Genomic DNA, 21,680 nt, shown 5'->3' with positions numbered 1-21,680 from the left:
AAGTACTTAAGTGATTTAAGTTATTGCTTTATTTATTTTAATTATTAATATTATATTCAATATGAATATAAGTGTTTATAAATTTGTGGAGCGCATAAAATCATGAGAAATTATGTAGCTTAATGGTTGAAATATATGTTTGGGTGTGCATGGGCTGGAGTTTGAATCTGGTTGGCCAATTGTTGGATATGTTTATTTGTTACATTATTTTCTCTCTCTTCCTTTATTGTGGGGCCCATCTAAATCTTTTATATTTTCTCTCTCTTGCATTACTTGCTACAACACGTTTTTGGATCGCACATATTCTTATTTTTTTTATTGTTGCCAATTTAAAGGAAAGGAAACCCATATTCAATTTTTATTTTCTTGCCAAAATCTTAATTGAAATAAAATATATTGTTTAATGCTAGGGTTTTAGTAGAGGGGTATAGTGATGACTTCTAGGGTAAAGCATATAGGTTAAAAAAAAGGTTTTGAGTGGCTAGAGAGAAAAGTAGGGGAGAAAACGACGAGGCTGAGAAACCGAGAGAGATCGCAAAAGAGCTGCAAGAGGGAGACATTAGGTTAAAGCTCCAAATCCAGGTAGGAGAAGCAAATCGTTTGTGGTTATTTTTTTTATATATGGCCATTGTATGTGTTTGTGAAGGTTGTGCTTGTCTTTTTTTTTCTCTCTTTGTGTTTTCTGATTGACATTCAAACTTTGAAAAATAATGAATTGATTATGGGTGTCGTGATTTACGTTGTAAACCATGCTCTTTTTCGTGCTCTGTGGGAAAGGGGTTACTTTACAAACCTTGTTTATGTGTGCATCTGCGTTGGGAGGGGGTGTGAAGGTGTCGTATCTACGTTTTGCATGCTTGATGTTTGGTGCATGTTCATTGATGCAAGGGGTTCATGGGCTACCTACAAACCTATACCCCAAGTTGTGATGGAGTGCATGCATAGGTCTAATATTCCATTTAGTTTTCACGTTTTTGGGTGGATGTTCACCAGGTTTAGTGTGAGGTTTTAGTGCGTGCATGTATTCTCTACAGCAGGATTCTATGTGGGCTTAGTGTTATATAACATTGGTGCAACATGTTTGGAATATTTGTTGGTCATGAGGGTCACGTTTTTTATTGAAATTCATGGTGTTTGCGTTTTAGTTTCTTTGGAAAAATGAGTTGTATAATGTGTTTTCTTTTCCTTTTCCTTGGTGAACCTTGTTTCTAACCTCTAATATTTGATGAATTTGTACTTTTTGACGAGTAGTTTTAGTTACGTCTTTCATTACCATTGTAGATGGTACAATGGTTTGAAGACTCCAATAAATCCCTTGTAAAGTGCATGTTTCCATTTGCTTAACTGTGCATTTAAGGTGTCAACACTTTTGTAACCTTTGATGGACCAACAACATTTTGAAGTTGCAAGTGCATTCTCGATTTCTTTCCAAGACCATGATTCTTCTTCTTTCTCTTTTTTATTTTCTCTTTAACATATTGCAGACTATTGTTCTAATGTTTTAATTGGATTGTGTGGGGTTTTATTTGTTTTTTTGTTTCTAATTCATGTGGTAGTGCTTTGAAAGGAACCATGGGTTCACTTAAAACTTTGTTATTCCTTTTGTTTTGAGGTGCATTGATTTTGATGCTTGGTGTAAGATTTTTGGATGTAAATTATTTTTCTAGTTATGTGATGGTTTTGTAGCTTTTGGCCTTTCTCTTTTCACTTTATGAATTAGGTGTTTGAAGGAGAATGGGGTCCACGTGCTTTGGTCTGTTTTCTTTCACCACATAAAGTCATGCACTTGTGTACTCTTTAAATTGCATATCACATGCATAATTGATTGGTGGAAATCATGGGACCCACATTAAATGTAACTTATTTTCTTGTTTTGATGCAACCATTAGTATATTAGTTTGTTTCATTCCTCTCGCGGCCATTAGGAAAGTCATGATGTTGAAAACTTCTTTGTGGGGCTGCGAGGGAGGGGTTGGTGCATTCAAAGGGTTAGCATGGCATTACTCATAGATAACATTATGCTTTGGTTTTTGTCTATTTATTAGTTCTTTCCTTTCTCTCTTTACGTGTTTGGATGTATGTATTTTTGTTCTCCTTATATAGAAAAACTTCATGTTTAAATATTTGATGGAAATCTAGGGGCCAAGTAAACGGTACTTTTATTACTTAAAAGACGTTCGGGGTTGTTGGTTGGGGTGCAACCTTGTTTTTTCTCTTCTTTTTATGCGTCAGATTTAGTGCATTTGGTTCATTTTAAGAAGAGAATAAGTCACATAAACGAGTGGTTCTAGGTGGCGGGATAACCAAAGCTTGATTGTGATTATAACGCTTAAGTGTTTTACTTGGATGTAATGTTGAGTATTAATTTCCATGTTTTATTTTGCTGAATTACTTTTATATATCATTATTTATGGTTAGTTTATCCCTATTTGTTTGTTTGTGTGTTTATGCGATGATCGTAGAACGTGTGTGTTATACGGGAGTAGTTGATAATACATGTGTGTTCGACGTGGTGTAGATTGATGAGAGAATGGGATGGACTCGAGGTTTTCGTTTATTAAGTTTTATTGCGAATAAATATCAAAGGCAATGTAATTTATTTTAGGTTACTGTTGTTATTTGAAAAATTTTTGAAAAATTATTTTGGACTTACACGTTTAAAGATAATATTAAAGTTTCATCTCTGTTGTTTTTCTACGAAGTGTGTGTTTTATAACTGCTTGTGACATCCTAAATCGGGGTGTTACAGTTGTAAAATATTATCTTGGTGTTCTTAACAAAGACTCTTTTTGAAAGAACTTTGTGCCCGTTTATGAGTTGCCAGATGAAGTAATTGTAAGTCTTTACTTGCTATTCTTGTTTCAACTGATGGTTTGCTTCAAGAAAATACATGTATATGGATGTTGGATGCGAAAGCATGTTTGTCAAAACTTTATTGGTAAAACGTACCTCCTAGCAGCATTGATTTCTTTTGTTCATTCAAACTTTAGTGTTTATTTTTTCAATATTTATAGTCAGTTTTCTACAACTATTCACATTCCAAGAGTGGGTAAAAGATCCAAATTTTGAGATTGAGTCCATGAGAGTCCAAATGCAAATTGTTTAAAGTCCATTTAAATGGATTTATTCCAAATTCAAATCCATATTTATGGATTTAAAATCCAATCCATTTAATTGAATTTGAATTTTAAAAATCCAAATCTCAATCCATTTAATTGGATTTGGATTGAATTTAAATTGGATAATATTTTGGATTTTAAATATCCAAAATGAAAGTACGTCAAAGGTCCACAATTGAGGGTTAGCTTGAGTCATTCGCAGTTGAAGCCCAACCCTAGTCGTCATTGAACGAGGGTCATTCTAAGTTGACCACGATGAAAGGTTGGTCGAACTAGCCCGGGTAGAAATTTGACTGAGTTGTCCTTACCGAGAGTCAAGCAAAGTTGTTCTTGACCGAAGGTCGCCGACTTGTCCATCCCTAAATTCAGCCTAGGTCGTCCTAGACTGAAATTTGGTCGAGTCAGCCTTGTCCAAAATTTAGTCGAGCCAGCCCAGCAAAAGTTCAATCGGGTTAGCCAGCTAAAATTTGGCAGATTCAGCCTCGATTGAAAATGGGGTGAGTCAAACCTGACCGAATTCGGCCAAGTTAGCCTCGGTCGAAATTTGATCAAGTTAGCACCGCCCAAAATTTGGTTGAGTAGGTCTCTACCAAAATTTAGCCAAAGCGACCCTGGTCGAAATTTGACTACTAGCCAAAATTCCACCAAGTCGGCATTGGTCGAGCCGTGTAAAGCTGGACCTAACGTCGAGTCGAGTAGTCGACTTAAGCCGACAGGTCAAGGTGAGTCAGCCTAAGATGAAGGTTTGAGCCAAGTTAGCCCACCCATATCTAATGGACCTAATATATTAGATTAGTGTCATTCAATTTAATTTCATTGACATAATGGATTAAATCTAGTTTTAATTGAATTTAAATTGGATTGAAAAAAATCCAAATTTAGTTCATATAGATTATAGATTATAGATCTAATCTATTTTATTGGATTTAGATTGATTCTAGATTGGATATTAAAAAGTCTAGATCACCTTTAATGTCGAGTCTCCCATGAACAAGTTTCGTATTTTAAACTCTCAATGTGCTAAAGTTGACAAGTTGATCAGATATAAAAGCACAGTTTTGTAAAATTACCTTCTAATTTCAAATGTCACATTTTTTATGGCAGGAAACTATTTAATTTGTACAAACGCTTGGTAGTAAAGAGATACATAATTGTTTACTTTGTTAACATTTCTATGACTCCTCCAAACCATTTTAAAGCTTGATAATTTTTGCATGGTTTTAACTGCCACGTTTTTTGTTGGATATGTTTGTGTTGAAGTTTATATGTGCAAGCATTTTGGTTATATATGCAAACAACATCCACTAAGGTCTTAAAGTCTTATATTTTCAATGAGCTAATAGTAATTGATGTTTCACGAATCCCTCCGCCTGATCCTGATTCCATTTTTATGGTTTGTAGCTAACAATTGGAAATCCATTCACTTTCGTGTTGTTGGCATATTACTAGATTTATTGCATGGTTTTATTGACTTGTTACACCTATATTTGCAGCAAGGGACTAAATGAATGTGCAAGGGACTAAATGAATGTCGGGTACGACTATTTGTAGCATGATTTTGTTGATGTAATTGAGAAAACAAGTGTTGCATTCAATACTAGTGTGAGTATGTTGGTCATCTTTTGTATGGTTTTTCAATGTTGTCTTATGTGGAATTAGAAAACAACACCACTTTCTATGAAGGTTATTGTCATTGACGAAACTTGGAAAAAAAATTTAGGGGTGCCGAATTTTTATACATAAATTATTTTTTCTAATTAAAAAAAAATCATTTTGTCTACTTAAAACAAACACACATGATAATAGAATTCAAAAAAATATATGACCACCATTCATTATCATTTCATAAAATAACTATAAAAAACTATTACTAAATGTAAAAAATTACTAATATGAAATAAATTGAAATAGTTGAAGTAATCTTCAAAATAAGTTGTACATAAGATATAAATATAAATATAATTTTAAATTTAATATAATAATATATAAATATAATTTTAAAATATATAATAAATAAAATGAGAAAATTTTGGGGGAGTCGTGGTTCCCCTTTGTCAAAACCAAGGTCTGCCCTAGTTATTGTCATGACTGGCATAGAAAGTTCATATTCTATGTAGGTTATGATTGTAACTATCATAGAAAGTTACACTTTATATGCCAGTTGGGTGCACAATCGCCACAAAAAGTGACTTTTTGTTACAAACATGACAAATTTTTCTATGTTGATTATGACCTGACATAGAAAGTAGACTTTCTATGGATCCGGAACTAGCATTAACACTATATGAGGGTTTAGAATCGGCATAGAAAATAGAAACTTTCTATGTCGATTGTATATCCAAAACTGACGTAGGAAGTCTTTGCGACACTAGTAAAATAATTTTATTACTTGAATTATTTAAAATAGTAAAAATGTTAATCTAATATAAAATCTCAATCCCACTTCTATATATATATTAATCTTATTTTTCTTATTCTTTCCATAAAAAATAGGTTTTTCTTCCAAACAAAAGCATGTATAAATGTTTTTGTTTTCCTTCATGAAGGTACTTGTTGAAGAACCACAATTCCAAGCATGGCATGTCAAATATGTTTTATAGCTTTTTTTCATTGGATTGTTAGCTTTTATTTTCTCACAAAAATAATCTCAGAATTTGTTAGTGTTTATCTTACTCGACGAGTGATATATTTTACAAATATTGAAGACGATAGTTATTTACTTGTATAATCAAATAATATTGTTATTCGATTATAATCGATCATATAATTTTTTATAGTTTTTGTAATAGCTATCGTAAAAGTAATACCAAGACGAATTTGGTTTACACTTATAGATATCAACATAAGGCATTTAATACTAATATCTTCAAAATATGACAAAAATTTCATAATCAACATAACATTTAGCAAATGGGGTTATATCTTTAGGAATGGTGGAAGCAAAGTTAAAGATCGAGATGTGATAAGCCCTTGCAACCAATAACATCAACCCACTCTATTTCCACAGCTAATTCCCCACTCTCAACATTTCTCAATTTCAAAACCATTTCTTGGATGATGGTTTCATTTTGCCAAATGCAGTTACTTTCTTTAGCAAGGCAATTAGTTTCATCTGGTTGAATGGTCTTCACTACAGTACCATTTGTGAGCTTAGTGAACCCTATTTGTACACACTGAACATATGGTTTTAAGTCTATATCTGCATCTCCCATTTTGTCATCCCCTGAGAATGTGTCTTTGTCATAAACAGACTGCAAAACAAAAAAAAAATGCAAAACCCTTCTTCCATCATTCAAGTATTCTTTTGTTATTACTTCCTCAAATACTTAACTTTATCCTTCATTCAAGTATTCTTTTGTTATTACTTCCTCAAATACTTAACTTTATCCTAGTTAATTTAGATTTCCTTGTAATTTCTTTTGTGATTGTTGTGCTTTTAAAATATATTGATTTTGAAACATGCACCAATATATCAATTAAATATTAATAAGTGGTCTGATAGCATGTGACATGATAAGTTCAACAAACAACAAATCTTGATAGAATGCACTTTAAATAACTCTTACACATCTTAAAAAGTAAACTTTAAACTTAACTCAACTCCACAAAACTGACTTGTAGAGTCAAGTTTGCACTTACTTATATACTATAAATTCACTTTTTTTAGTTGATGTAAAATCTTCAACAACTAGTCAACGAGTCAAATTATATACTTTAATTTAATAATCTTACCTTTCTTTACTCTCATAGTCTAAATATTAAGTGTTCCTACTAATAATTTAATTTTCTTTGAAACAGATAAAAGAGAGTACATGAAAGAAAGTTATATAGAAGAAAACAAGATGATGGAAAGAAAAGGTAAGATTCACACTTTTTATAAGGAGGGACAATCGATTATGCAATTTTAATAATGGATTATATGACGTTCTCCCTCTTTTGTTTCACATTTTCTTTATGTTTCATTTTCCTGTATTTTCTTTTGTTTAGGTTATTTGTTTTGTACGTCAATATTAATATTAACAAGAATAAATTAAATTAATGATATATATATATATATATATATATATATATATATATATATAAGTCACGTTATTAATAAAAAATAATAGTATAAGTAATGAAATAATTATAATAATATTGATAATACTATATTGATAATCAAAATAAATTTAATATTAAAAATAATAAAATGATTTTTTAAATTAAATCATCTTAAAAAATATTTTAATATTGTTTTTCACCCTACAATTTTTACTTTAATTATATTCCTTTCTTATCTATTTTCATCCAAATAATATCTATTTTATTCCCTCGGTACCAAACATACAATTGATGAAATAAATAAATAAATAAATAAAATGAATTAATCTTTTCTAACAAATTAAATTTTATTATATCATTGAATAAAGAAGGACTCATAAAAGAAAACAAGTTAAACATTTTATTGTTGATTTTAACTTACAAGACCCCTTATTTACTCTTTTTGTTATAAAAAGTTTTCAATGAAAACATATATATCAACATAGCATCTAATGCGATTAACTTTTGTGATATTATAAGGGCGATCATGATCAGATTTTTGAAAATCCAATCCAAATCCAAAATATTGTGAAACCAGTTTGAATTTTCCTAAATTTCAAATCTAAATATTTAGATCAAGTTCTAAATCTAAATTCATTATTTAGATACAGTTTTAAATTTAGATTCATTTCTAAATCTATACTTTTACTGAAAATTCCCATATCATACTATTACTTAAGTTTCAACTGAAGCAAATTCTTATTTTTAGAGCCACTTAATTCAAGTAAAGTAAAGTAAAAGATGCAAAGATCATTTCTAAATAAAAGAATCTCAAAAATCAATTCCAACTATGAATATTATACCAACAAAATTAAAAAAAAAAAAAGTATATGCTCTAATAGTGAAAGATTTTTACACTTCTAGAATAACTACTTTAAAAATAATACAAAACATGATTTTTTTATTAGTTGACAGTGTAAATTTTTACATTGACAATGCATGCCTATTAAGCCCTAATTTTTAATAATTGGTATATAAAAAAAGTGAACTTAAATTAACACAGCAAAATCCATGGCATATTCCAGGAGCAGACACGCAGATTTTTTTCTTGAGCATAATTTCAAGAGTTTACATAGACATAATTCATGGAAAAATCAACACAACTGCAACAATTTGATTGTTAAATGATGTGGTTTAGATTTGAGGGGATTCTAGTCTGATCCAAATAATAACTTTAGACTATCCAAAGTTTAAAATGCATAAAAGTAAAACAGAAAATCTGCTTTGAAAAATTAAAAAATATGGATTCAAACTCAAATCTAGAATTTAGAAAATAGATTTTTAGTCGATCAGTTCAGATCAAAACTAGATTAGATCAGATAAACCGGATTTTTTGTCTACCCTTAATTATATGAATTCTTATTTTGCTGTTATAATTTTCATGAGACCTTACCAGATGTATTGGGGTTGTAACGTCCTTTATAGAAAGAGTCCTTTCTTGATTCCACTCAGGATTGCAGTTGTTTTTTTTAACTGAAGTCTTCAGCTTCTACATAAATATGATAATAATTTTCAGACCACAATTATCCAATGATACAATACTGTTATATTGAAAACATGTGTTTGATATCGAAAACAAACAGCATTTTAATAGCCCTCCCAAACGATCTTCCCAAAAACATAATTTTGTTGTGCCAAATTTCAAAATAATTTAATACAAATACCATCATAAATACCAATTTCTTTCTTTTGATATGCAAAATAATAATTGCACCAAAATACAAAGTCAAAGAGTTTAATACAATGCCATTATAACATTTCCCAAAAGTACAAACGAATATCGTAATAACGTAATTATTGTTGGAAAATTGAGCAAAATTTGTAGTAGAGTTTCTTTTTATTTGTTAACTTAAAATAGGCTTAAAAGAAAAAAAAAATAAGAGAAAAGAATAACCCAATATTTTTAATGTGGAAAACTCATTCAAAAGTGAAAAGAAAAAATCCTCGGACTAAGCCAGTATAAGATCTTTATATTATAAAGTTAGAATTACAAATGGATATCTCTTATCAATAGGATAAAATACAAACTCATTTTTTGGATGGCTTGTAACTATCTCACCAAGAAATAAAGAAAACACGTTTTTTTTCTCTCAAATGATATTTAATTCACAATTTACTAGTTAGATTACTCAACTGCTCTTGTATGTATTCAACTCTCTCAAGACCCCTATTTACAGTGAAGGCTTGGAGTTTCTAGATCAAAAGTGGTAGTGGGTAGTGGATATTAAATGTTCTTCACCGTTCCAAAGATAAACCTACATCACTTCAAGAGTCAAAGAAATAATTCCAAGACCTTGGAATAAACCATTTATTAGTTTCAATCCATAGGAATTGCATCCTTTAATTAAGGATGGATGTGTTTCCAACATTTTTCCCCCTTCTTGACTTAATTTAGGGTATTTAATTATAGTCCTACTTCCTTGTAACAAATCGAGTGTTTTCTGAATAGTATCATCTTAATTAAAATGTCAGACAAAGTATCATTTGTGTGAACTTTCTCCAATTGTAATAAGCCATCATTCAAAGCTTTCCTTATCCAATAATATCAAACATCAAATTGCTCTATCTTTAAGTCTAGGCAAGATGTTAGACCTAGAACTACCCTTATAGTAGGCATCTTCACTACTAGTGAGAAAATCTCTTTAAAATCTATTCAATTTTTTTGATTGCAACCCTTTACAACAATTTAGGCCTTATATTGGGGCTATGATCTCCCTTCTTCAAACTGTAGCTTGTATACCCACTTTTTCTCTAATGTTCTTCTCCCTTTGGTTAACTCTACAATCTCGTACATTTGGTTCTCATGCAACAAGGTAATTTCCTTATTCATGGCTTTGATTCATTCTTCTTCATCTTTCATCTTCATAACTTCATTAAGCTTTATCGTTCACCATCAGCAGTGAATGTAACATATTCATCTGATGAGTACCTACTAGAAGGATGTCTAACTCTTGAAGACCGCCTTAATTGGAGTTCTGGATTCGTCTAATCATCTACCTGCTTTTCAAGATTTTTCTGAGAATATGATAACTTAGAATTCGTAGAAACAATTTGACTTTGAGAACTATCTCCTCTAAAAACTCTACTTGTAGAGTGATTTAACACATCACCATTGCTCAACTTGAATTTTGCTTGTCCTATCTATTGAAGATCCTTAATTATTTGATCTTCAAAAAACACTACATCTCTGCTTCTAACAATTTTCTTCTTTATATGATCCATAATCTATACCCAAATTCATCCTTCGGAGATCCAAGGTATATGGATTCCTTAGTCCTGGCATCCAACTTCATTCTTTCATCTTTGGGTATATGGATAAATGCTCTGCATCTGAAGACTTTCAAGTGATCGTAAGAAGCCTTCTTCCCATACCATTCTTCCTCTAGAATCTTTCCCTTCAAAGATTGAGATGGTGAGAGATTTAGGAGTGTTACCTCCGTCTTCATAGCTTCACCCTAAAAAGGCTTAAGGAGATTTGCATGATTTAACATGTATCTAACTTTATCTTCATTCTATTCATTCTTTCAGCCACTCAATTCAACTGAGGAGTCTTTGCAGCAGTCTTCTTTAGCTTGATACCTTGTCTTTGGAAATATTCCTCAAGAGCCCCATAATATTCTTCACCATTGTCAGACCTTAGACATTTAGTCTTTAACAAATACACTCAAACTCTTCTAGAGTAATCCTTAATAAAGGTTACAAAGTAGTACGAACCTCCAAGAGATCTTTAGAATGAAGCACAAACATCTGAGTGAACAAGTTCAAGAACCTCCTTCCTCCTTGAGGGATCATCTACTCTTTAAAAACTAACTCTGCGCTGCTTCCCAGCCAAACAATCAGTACAAGATTCCAAATGTTGCCCACTTATTCCAGGAAGATCATCTTTGGCAAGGATCTACAATCCTTTCTCACTCATGTGACCTAATCATCTATACCACGGATCTTTGGAATCGTTTACTAGGTTTGCTACTCGAGTACAAATTCTTCCTTAAAATATATACAAGGATCCTTCTTTTAAGCCTTTGGCAATGACCATGCTTCCTTTAGTTAGCTTCCATTTTTTGGCTCCAAAGTGGCTTACAAGTCCAACATCGTCTAATTTCCCAACGAAAATAAGATTTAGACGCAGGTCAAGTACATGTTTCCTGCATTTGTTAGCATGATCACATCTCCTATGCCAATGTTGCTTGAAATGGGTTTTACATTTTAATAGTGCCAAAATCTTCCTTCTTATAATTTGAAAAGAAGCCTTCATGTGGACTTACATGGAACGATGCACTAGAGTCTATAATCTATGAACAATCACCATAATGGGTAATTGTCTTCTCCAATGAGAAAAAATATTTCTCTTATACAATAATTGTGGTTGACCATCCTTGTATTCCATATGCACCAATCTTCTAACAAGATGGGCTTTATTTCTATGAGTTTTCTTTTGAATCATAGATTCAAGCTTAGACCATAACTCATAAGCATTAGTGTACGTCGACACATACTCAAACAAACTTCTATCAATATATTTTTGAATCATAGCAACGACTTTTCAATTCAGAAGCTCACATTCTTTGTCAGTCTTCTCTCTCGGCTTCACATTGCATGATATAGGCTCATAGAAATCCTTACAGTATAAATGATCTTCCATCATTGGCTTCCAATATGAGTAGTTGTCAACAATAAGCTTAAGCATATCTCCATCATGTGAGATGACTCCTTTCATCTTAAATTAATAGGTTTGCTCCTTTGAATTAAGAGAGCTTTGATACCTCTGTTGGGAAATTGGGCAAAATATGTGGAAGCGGAAAAAATTTCCCTCTATTTGTGTAACTTAAAAAAGGATTAAGAGAAAAAGTGATAACAAAAATGCATAACTCATAATATTTTTAATAGGGAAAACTCACTCAAAAGTGAGAAGGAAAAACCATGGAACCAAGCCAGTATAAGACCTCCACGATAAAAGAAGGATTACAAAATAACTTGTCTTATCAAGAGGATAATACACAAACTCGCCCTTTGGATGACATATAACTATCTCACCAAGAAATAATGAAAACTCTCTTTTTTCTCTCCATACTCAACTCATTACTACTCTTCAACTTACTAGTTGAATTACTCTACTTGTGTGTGAATGCTTGAGGCTTATAGATCAAGAGTGATAATGGATATTAAATGTTCTTCACCTTTTTAAATATGAATGTAAATTTTTTTGAGAGTCAAAGAAAGAATTCCAAGATCTTATTTCAATGCATAGGAATTGCATCTTAATTAAAGAGAGATGTATTTCCAACAACTATTCGTTGATAAAATTATAAATACAATCTCATCCAAGATAAACGGATTAAAAACAATGTTTGTTGAAGATCCAATACGAACTAAAGATAAAATTAAATTATAAAATATATAATATGTAAATTTTATTTTTCTAAAACTAGATTATAATATATATATATATATAAGTGCATATAAATTTTATTTTACTAAGTCAACTATGTAGTTATGTAGAGTTGTTTCAAGTTTAAATTCTATTTTTTAATATGTTTTGATATTTGTTTAGACATTAATAAGATATTATTTTTTTATTCTATTACTTATACATATTTAATAGACATTCCATTCTTATAGAATTTCATCTATTTTTACACTTAATGTTATTAACTTGAGAGAATGTGTTAAATATCACATTAACTAAATAAATATAAGGTTGGATTGTAATATAAAAATGGCTCCAAACTTAATCTTATTAAACCAATTTTATGAATATGGAAAGAGATTTAAATTTTAGTTTCTAATATTATTTGATTAATTTCTTGATTTGATAAAAAATGTACTTACCCTCGTCATTAAGGATGACAATAGGAAAGGGAAGATACGGATGACTATTTTAATCTCAATTTCCAAGTATAAATGTTTCCTTATCCCATTCTTCACATTCAACAAATATGAAATTTTTACTTCCTCCCTATCTTCATTAAATCGGTATAACTTATCATCCTTTATTATTTCAAATGTTAATTAAATAATTTATTTTACATAAATAAAAATTACAGTAAAGAGAATATTATATCTAGGGACGTAAAAAAAATCCGTACCTGCGGATAAAACCCGCAACGGGTAGGAAATGAATATTAAAAATGGATACCTGCTACCTGCGGGTATGAGTATTTTTGATACCCGCATGTTAACAGGGCAGGTACGGGTATCATAGTATCCGTACCCGTGGATACCCATACCCGCTAAACTTTACCTTATATATATATATATATATATATATATATATATATATATATATATATATATATATATATATATATATATATATATATATATATATTAGTAAACAACATTATGAGTCTTCATCCAATAATGGTGGTCAGATTCTTACCCCACAAATGAGTAAATTACTTCCATATACTGTGGAGGTATTGATGTGTCTCTAAGACTGGTTATGGACCAACATAGAAGGTAATGAAATTAACACTTTTACTTAGATATTTTAATTAAGTGATTGTTAGAAATTTTTACTGAACTTCTTATGTTTTAAGGCTCTTCTAGATTAAAATTGGACAACATGAAACTTTATACAATGTTGCAAAAAGTGGACATTGATGAAGTTAGTAATTTCTTTAATATTTTATTCAAAAATAAACTACAATATAAATTGGTAGTGATTTGTTATTTGTTTGTTTTTCAAGAATCAATCGGAGAAAGGGGACTTGTTGATCTAAGCACTAATTATGGTTAAATATTTATTTTTTACAATATTTTTGTAAATACCCACTGATACCCGTGGATATCCGCGGATATGAAAAAAATAGACGGGTACTCGCATAACGAATACTCGACAGATATGGGTACGGGTACGGGGCAAATATTTATCCAGCGGGTAGGGTACAGGGGAGCTACTACCCGTACCCTACCCGCCCCGTTGACATCCCTAATTATATCATCAAATTTTTTTCAATATTAAATATAAAAAAGTTATAATTATATAAATATCAAATTAAAATATTAAATAACATATGAATAGAGATCAAATAATTAAATAAAAGGATAACAATGATTTAATTAATTAAAGCTATATATATATATATATATATATATATATATATATATATATATCATCATCCTAATACCAAATTTAAAATTTAAAATATTACTTTCACTCATATCTATTCTCAATTAAGTTGATATATATTCTAACAATGGAACTTTAAAGGAAGTAAAGGAAGAAAAGATTAGTGTAGAAATTGCAAGTTGGAACCTGATCGCCCATGCTGACGACCACATAAGGGTCACTGGCACGTCCTTTAATGGCATCGCGAATTGCAAGATCAGTACCTCTTATAATTCGAAGTTTGAGAAGACCCAGAATACTATTGTCCATTGAAACACGATAATAACACGCAACTCCTCGTATCTACACACGTTTCAATTTAAACAAAAGAAAGTGTTTGATATGATAACCCAATTCAACCCCTTACAAATCTGGAAAGCTACAGAGCAAACACAACCATCCACAAACGAAACATTTCAATGATAGCTACGTACAACGTTTTTTGATAGTTACAATTGCTTTTAATGTCATTTGAAAACAAACGAATGGGAAAAGCTAAAGGTAAATAAATATGAGTTAATTTTGACAGGTAATTAAATGTGCGATCCACCCTCGTGCTTCAATACAAGCCTCTCGCCACCCTACATCCAATGCACATGCTAAGCTACATTTTTTTTTTTGTCCTCATAAGAAAACTAGATTTAAAATATAAATATAATTTTTGCTTTTACAATATTTTTTAATTATATATAAACAAAGAAAGATATTAAACTTTTGAAACTTTAAAGATAACTAATATTAAAATGAATAAGACGATTTCTTATACGTCTCATTAAAATAGCATTCTCTTTAAAAATATTAAGCTTGTTAAATTTTATTATAATTTGTTTTCCATTTATATATACATACGTCTTCTATTTTATTTTTTCTTCATACTTAATTAAGTTTTAAACCTCGTTCAGTTAACATTTTCAATTGAACTTCTGTAATATAGTAAGTACGTTTTAATCGAGTTCCTTTAGTTTTTCAGTTATAAATTTTCAATGAAAACAAAACTATTATTAATTATAATATCATTTTCTATTAGTTGTAAAATTTCATATTTTCTTAATACGGCTACAAACAGCAACATCTAAAACTTTACAATTCAATATTCTTCGTATGTATATGATATATTTTTTATAAATATAAATATTTGTATTTTTTAAAAAGGAATATATATATATATATATATATATATATATATATATATATATATATATATATATATATATATATATATATATATATATATGGGTTAAATTTTCCTTACAATGAGTTGATTTCACTTGATTTAAGTGAAATCATTCGATTGAAAAACAATTCAACTAATTGAATACATTCATACCATAAAAACTACATACAACAAGTCTTTTAACCTTTTAAAACTCATTTTAACATATTAAAAAGGACACATTAAGACTAACAAGACATTTAAGCTATTTCATATAGCCTACCAACATGATATAACATGTAATTATTACATTTAACACATCAATTAGAGATTTAATACAATTCAAACATAATCATCAAGTGGATCTTCATCAATCTTCATCAATCACATATGATCTTCATGCACTTGGATTTATCAAATCTTTTGCTTCAAGCTTTCTTGTGCCAACAATCTCCCCCTGATATGATGAAACCAACACCCTCGAGTTGAATTGATGAGCTAAGATCCATAAAGAAACCTGAAAAAGCTTTTGCATACAAAATACCAATATACAAACACACATCCAAACAAAAACACACAAGCATACATACATATCGCATATGTGTATGCTCCCCCTATCACTAATAATATGATTTAACTTCATATTTCACATTCAGTTAGCTATATTACATGGTTCCAACAAATTTAATTTCAGGTTTTCCAACTTTAACCCAATTTTACTCATTTTTAACTCAACTTTACTCATTTTCAACTTTCATCATATTTCTCACCCTTTGGATTCATCAAATGAAAGATAATGCACAAATCATTTTGGAAAGAGTAAAATTTTCATTAAAGTAGTAACATAGGAGACTATCAAGGCAACTGATAGTGAATACAGACATTGCAGAATCAAAACAGAAATGGAAAACACAACATGAAGCTAAGACTAATATAATTAGTCGATTGAAAGCAAAAAACAACTTATTAAAATATTGGAACAAACAGACAAACACACAAATGCAACAACAATATGCAATGCATGACCTATGAGTCATCCCCTTTATTCATCCTTGGGGTTGTCTTTGTTGTAGACATTGGAGAGGAGGTCATGAACATTATGGAGTTGGCCATCCAAGTCTTTGAACCTTGTTGTGCAATATGCATGGTGTGCATTTTGTGCAATGTTCAAATGTTGAAGTTGGTAGAGAACCATTCTTTCAAACTGGGAATATGTAGGTCCAATGTTCTCAAGAGGTTGATAGATCTCAATGGCCATGGGTTATGGATCATCTTCTCCTTGATTTACTCCACTTGTGTCCGCTTCATGATCATTGGCTCCAACTTCAATGTTTGCAGCTTGCTCTCCTTCAACCAGTCATGTGTTGCCTACCTTGGTGAATCACATCTTGTGCATATTGAGTGTGGAAACATGGTTCAACAGGCCAATGGACTCTTTAAGCTCTCCCTCCACATCAACACCAAAATGCTCAATCAACTTGGAGATGAGAACCACATATGGAAGCTTGAAATCAGTTAACCTCTTGGCCTTCAACATGTGGTCATGGATGGTGTATGTCCAATCAACTATCAAACCATTTTGGATGCAATACATCACCACCAAGTCACCTTCATTTAAGGTTTCATGATTTCTCCCCCTACGCATGATAATTTTGATCACCACCATAGCTAGTGGCGAAACTTGGAGAAAATATTTAGGGGTGCCAAATTAAATTTGTTATATATAATTTGTTTTAGTTAGAAAAAAAAATATTCATTTTTTCTTCTCATTTCCTCTACTTAAAACAAACACACATAATAGTGTAATTCAAAAAAATATTACTATTATTTTCTATTATATCATGATACCAAACCATGAATATTATTTTAGATAAGCTCTTTGTACCTCATCAATTTGATTTGGTGGGTATTGTCAAATTTGAATACGCTTTTTCCGGATCGCGTTCTAATAAATTTTTAAATTCATTATATATAACTCTAGAAACTTTAGAGATTTGATTTTCATTGTCTTGAATTCTTGGTTCTCATAAAAAGTTTAGTTAACATATATGCCTTTTTTTCATCTTGATCACAAACCTTCTTCTTCAAAAGAAGAATCGATTTTTTTACTCTTTATCATAATCTTTTTAATATAAATTTATCACATCTCACCTATTTAGAAAAAAGAAAAAATTTATATTCAAAAATCACAATTATCACAATGCAAAATGCAAGACATAACAAAACTCATACCACTTTAATTAAATAAGCAACACGGTATAAATTCAAAACTTAAAAAAAATACCATAGGCAGCAGAAAACACAAAATCCCTAAATTTCATAATTAAGGGTTATAATAATTTGGAAAAAAGTATAATTAGGGTTCATACCAATTTCATAAAAGAATCCCTAAAATCATAATTAGGTTTATACTAATTTGGGATAAACTTAATTTAGAGAAACATCATACAAAAATCATAAATCTAACATACATAAATCATAATAAGATACTGACCTTGATCTGTGAGAGATCATGCGAGAATTACTTCAATCTCTATCTATATGTTCACTAACCTCTATTTTCCAATCTATCTCTGTATTTATTTCTCGGTTTAGTTAGTCCGATGGTACCCACTTTCGTTCAGATGTGTCCATTTGGTACCCGCTTTCAAAAATGTGTCAATCTAGTCCCAACTTTTGAAAAAGTGTCTTAATCAGGTCCCTTTCAGACAAAAATTACTATAGCCGTTAACAATATTGATATTTAAAATGACTTACAAAATTAAGTGTTGATATTTATATCAAAATTTAGGACCTAATAATTTTTTGTTGAAAAGGACCTAATTGAGACATCTTTTCAAAAGTTGGAACTCAATTGATACCTTTTTAAAAGCGGGTATCAAACTGACACAACTAAATGAAAGTGGATACCATCCGACTAATTAAACCTTATTTCTCCTCACACACTTTCATGATAATTTACATGGTGAAAAATTCTATAACAAAAAAAAAATCCTAATCTCTTTTATAAATCAATGTTTCCATTAAATTTTTTATTTTATCTTTTATTATAATTTCCATAATATAAATTTAATATAAATAATATATAAATATAATTTAAAAAAATATAAAATATATATATATAATAAATTTAAAAAAAATAGGGGAGTTGTGGCTCCCCTATGTCAACTCATAGTTCCGCCATTGACCATAGCTAGCAACCTTTCCTCCACACGATTGCGCACACATTGGTTGAAATATTGGACTTTGTTGAATTCATCCACTGTAGTAATCATCAACATTGACTATTGCATAGAAGTTTCCACCAAGACTCATGGTTCTAGAAGTGATGTGATCCCAGCAAGGCTCATAGTTTGGGCCATTGGCCAGGCCCATTTCTTTTATTTTTTTTATTTTTTAATTAAATAAATGATTGTTCTAATGAGGTTATTTTTCAATGCAGCCCATTTCTAAGTCTGTTCCATGAGCACACATTTGAGTCATAGTTAAGTGTATTGGGCCTTTGAATTGAATAGCCCAATTCATCCCTTGGAGGTTGGAGGCTTATCTACATCATGTATGCACCAGTGTGACTACGTGAAGGCATTGGGCCTAAAATTGGCATTTGAAGCCCATTATCACTTCCATTGCACGTCTGCAAGCATCAGCATCATTATACGTTTTTATTGGGCCCGAGCCGAATTCTCCCAAACCTCACGCGTGACCAAACAAAAGGGAAAGCTCATTTTTTGTCATTTCATCACGCGTTGCAGCCTATTCTCTCCTCATTCATTCTGCTAGGGTTCAAACCTCTATTAGCGTTTATTCCACACCTTCTCGAGTTTCTTCACGTGTTGAAACAACAGCTGCTAGGTTTCTCTCACGCTTTGCCTCATCCCATTGTCACACAGACCTTCCCAAGCCGTTAGGATTCATCACGCGTGTTAACCCTCTACTAGGGTTTGTTGCTGCCACTCAACACAGTCCCACTCTTAGTGTGTAGGGTTCGTAGTTGACGGACAACCAACCCCTTTTCATCTTTGCCGTTAGGATCCTTTGTTAGACGGTGTTCCCTTTCTTTTTCATTTGCTTTCTCACGGCTGCCCTTCATCTAAAAAAGGTGCAGGTCATTTAGTTGTAAGCTAGCTTTGAAGAATATGAGAGTGGATTTTCCCCTTTTGTCTTAGCTCAAAAACCCTAGATGAGGTTTCATCTTGTCGAGTTGCCCAAACACCGTGAGTGTGTGAGTTTTCGTGTGAGAACGAGAGAGATTCGTTCCATAATCGAGTCTTCCGCTACATTTCTCGTCGATTTCACGAACAATCGACACTTGGAAGTCGTTCTCCATTGCTTGTAGCAATTTCCATCTGATTAACGGTGTCGTCGACCTCATCAAGAAGGACTAAATAGATCCATGTGAAGCAATTCCAAGGGCCTTTCAATTGAAATACAGTTTTTCTGTTTAAAGGAAACCTTGGTTTGCTTTCCCTTTTCACATGCTTCACATATTCTATCCTTCTCAAATCAAGTGTCAAAGGTGTTGAGATGGATATTATTAGGCAAACGTGGAAGGATATGGTTGGCCTAAGGCAAAGGGGTGTGCAAGTTCACAAGCGTGAAACTACCACAGTGGATGAATTCAACAAGGTCCAATATATCAACCAATGTGTGTGTAATCAAGGTGAACAAACTCAAAATTTCTATGTGGGAAAGCTTCGTGTGGAGGAAAGGTTGCTAGCCATAGTGGTGACCAAAATTATCATGCTTAGGGGGAGCAATCATGCAACCTTGAATGAAGGTGACTTGGTGGTGATGTATTGCATCCAAAATGGTGTGGTAGTTGATTAGACATACAACATCCGTGACCATATGATGAAGACAAAAAGGCTCACTGATTTCAAGCTTCCATATGTGGTTTTCATCTCCAAGTTCATTGAGCATTTTGGTGTTGATGTGGAAGGACAGCTTGAGGAGTCCACTGGCCTGTTGAAATATGTTTCCACACTAAATATGCACAAGATGGGATTCACCAAGGTAGGCAATACATGGTTGGTTGAAGGAGAGCAAGTTGCAAACATTGAATTTAGAGCCAATGATCATGAAGCGGGCACAAGTGGAGCTAACCAAGGAGAAAATGATCCACAACCCATGGCCATTGAGATTTATCAACCTCTTGAGAACACTAGACCTACTTATTCCCAATTTGAGAGGATGGTTCTCAACCAACTTCAAGATTTGAACATGGCACAAAATGCACATCATGCTTATTTCACAACAAGGTTCCAAGACTTGGATGATCAACTTCATAATGTTCATGACCTCCTCTCGAATGTCTACAACAGAGGAAACCCCACAAATGAGTGAAGGGGATGGCTTAAAGGTCATGCATTGCATATTGTTGTTGCATTTGTGTGTTTGCTTGTCTATTCTAGTATTTTAATCAGTTATTTTTCAAAGTGAATCGACTGATTATACCAGTCTCAGCTTCATGTTTGGTTTTACATTTCTGTTTTGATTCTATAGTGTTTGTATTCACTATCAGTTGCCCTGATAGTCCCTTATGTTACTACTTTAATGAAAATTTTACTCTTTCCAAAATGATATGTCCATTATCTTTAATTTGATTAATTCAAAGGGTGAGAAAATGAGTAAAGTTGAGTTAAAAATGAGTAAAATTGGGTTAAAATTGGAAAACCTAAAATTAAATATGTTGGAGCCATGTAACATAGCAAACTTGATCTTAAATATCAATTCAAATCAAATTATTAGGGATAGGGGGATCATATGCATATGTGATATGTATGTATGCTTATGTGTTTTTGCTTGGGTGTGTATTTGTATATTGGTATCTTATGTACAAAAGCTTTTTTAGGTTTTTCAATGGATCTTAGCTCATCAATTCAACTTGATGGTGTTGGCTTCATCTAATCAAGGAGAGATTGTTGGCACAAGCAAGTTTGAAGCAAAGATTTGATAAAGCCAAGTGCATGAAGATCACATGTGTTTGATGAAGATTGATGAATATCCACTTGAAGATTACGTTTCTAGTGTATTAAATATGGAAATAATGTGTTAAATGTAATGATTAGACGTTATATAATGTTGGTAGGCTATTTGACATAGGTTAGATGTCTCGTTAGTCTTACTTTGTCCTTTTTAATATGTTAAAAAGGGCTTTAACAAGTTAAAAGGCTTGTTAATAGTTTTTGGTATGAATGCATTCAATTAGTTGAATTAT

At 31.5% G+C, this 21,680-nt stretch overlaps 1 protein-coding gene across 1 annotated transcript; it reads right to left on the bottom strand.

The window, feature by feature from the left end:
* Positions 1 to 6,064: 6,064 nt before the first annotated feature.
* On the bottom strand, positions 6,065 to 14,722 carry LOC114167803 (protein C2-DOMAIN ABA-RELATED 9-like). Its single transcript, XM_028052815.1, has 3 exons — positions 14,458 to 14,722; positions 8,593 to 8,688; positions 6,065 to 6,370 (listed from the first exon to the last, which is right to left on the bottom strand). Exons 1-3 carry the CDS (start codon positions 14,578 to 14,580, stop codon positions 6,065 to 6,067), a joined length of 525 nt encoding a protein of 174 aa, XP_027908616.1. The 5' UTR covers positions 14,581 to 14,722.
* Between the last annotated feature and the right edge of the window lie 6,958 nt (positions 14,723 to 21,680).

The sequence above is a fragment of the Vigna unguiculata genome, chromosome 2, assembly GCF_004118075.2.
Source record: "Vigna unguiculata cultivar IT97K-499-35 chromosome 2, ASM411807v1, whole genome shotgun sequence".
Classification (NCBI taxonomy): Eukaryota; Viridiplantae; Streptophyta; class Magnoliopsida; order Fabales; family Fabaceae; genus Vigna; species Vigna unguiculata.
This window is presented reverse-complemented; position numbering and strand designations above follow the sequence as displayed.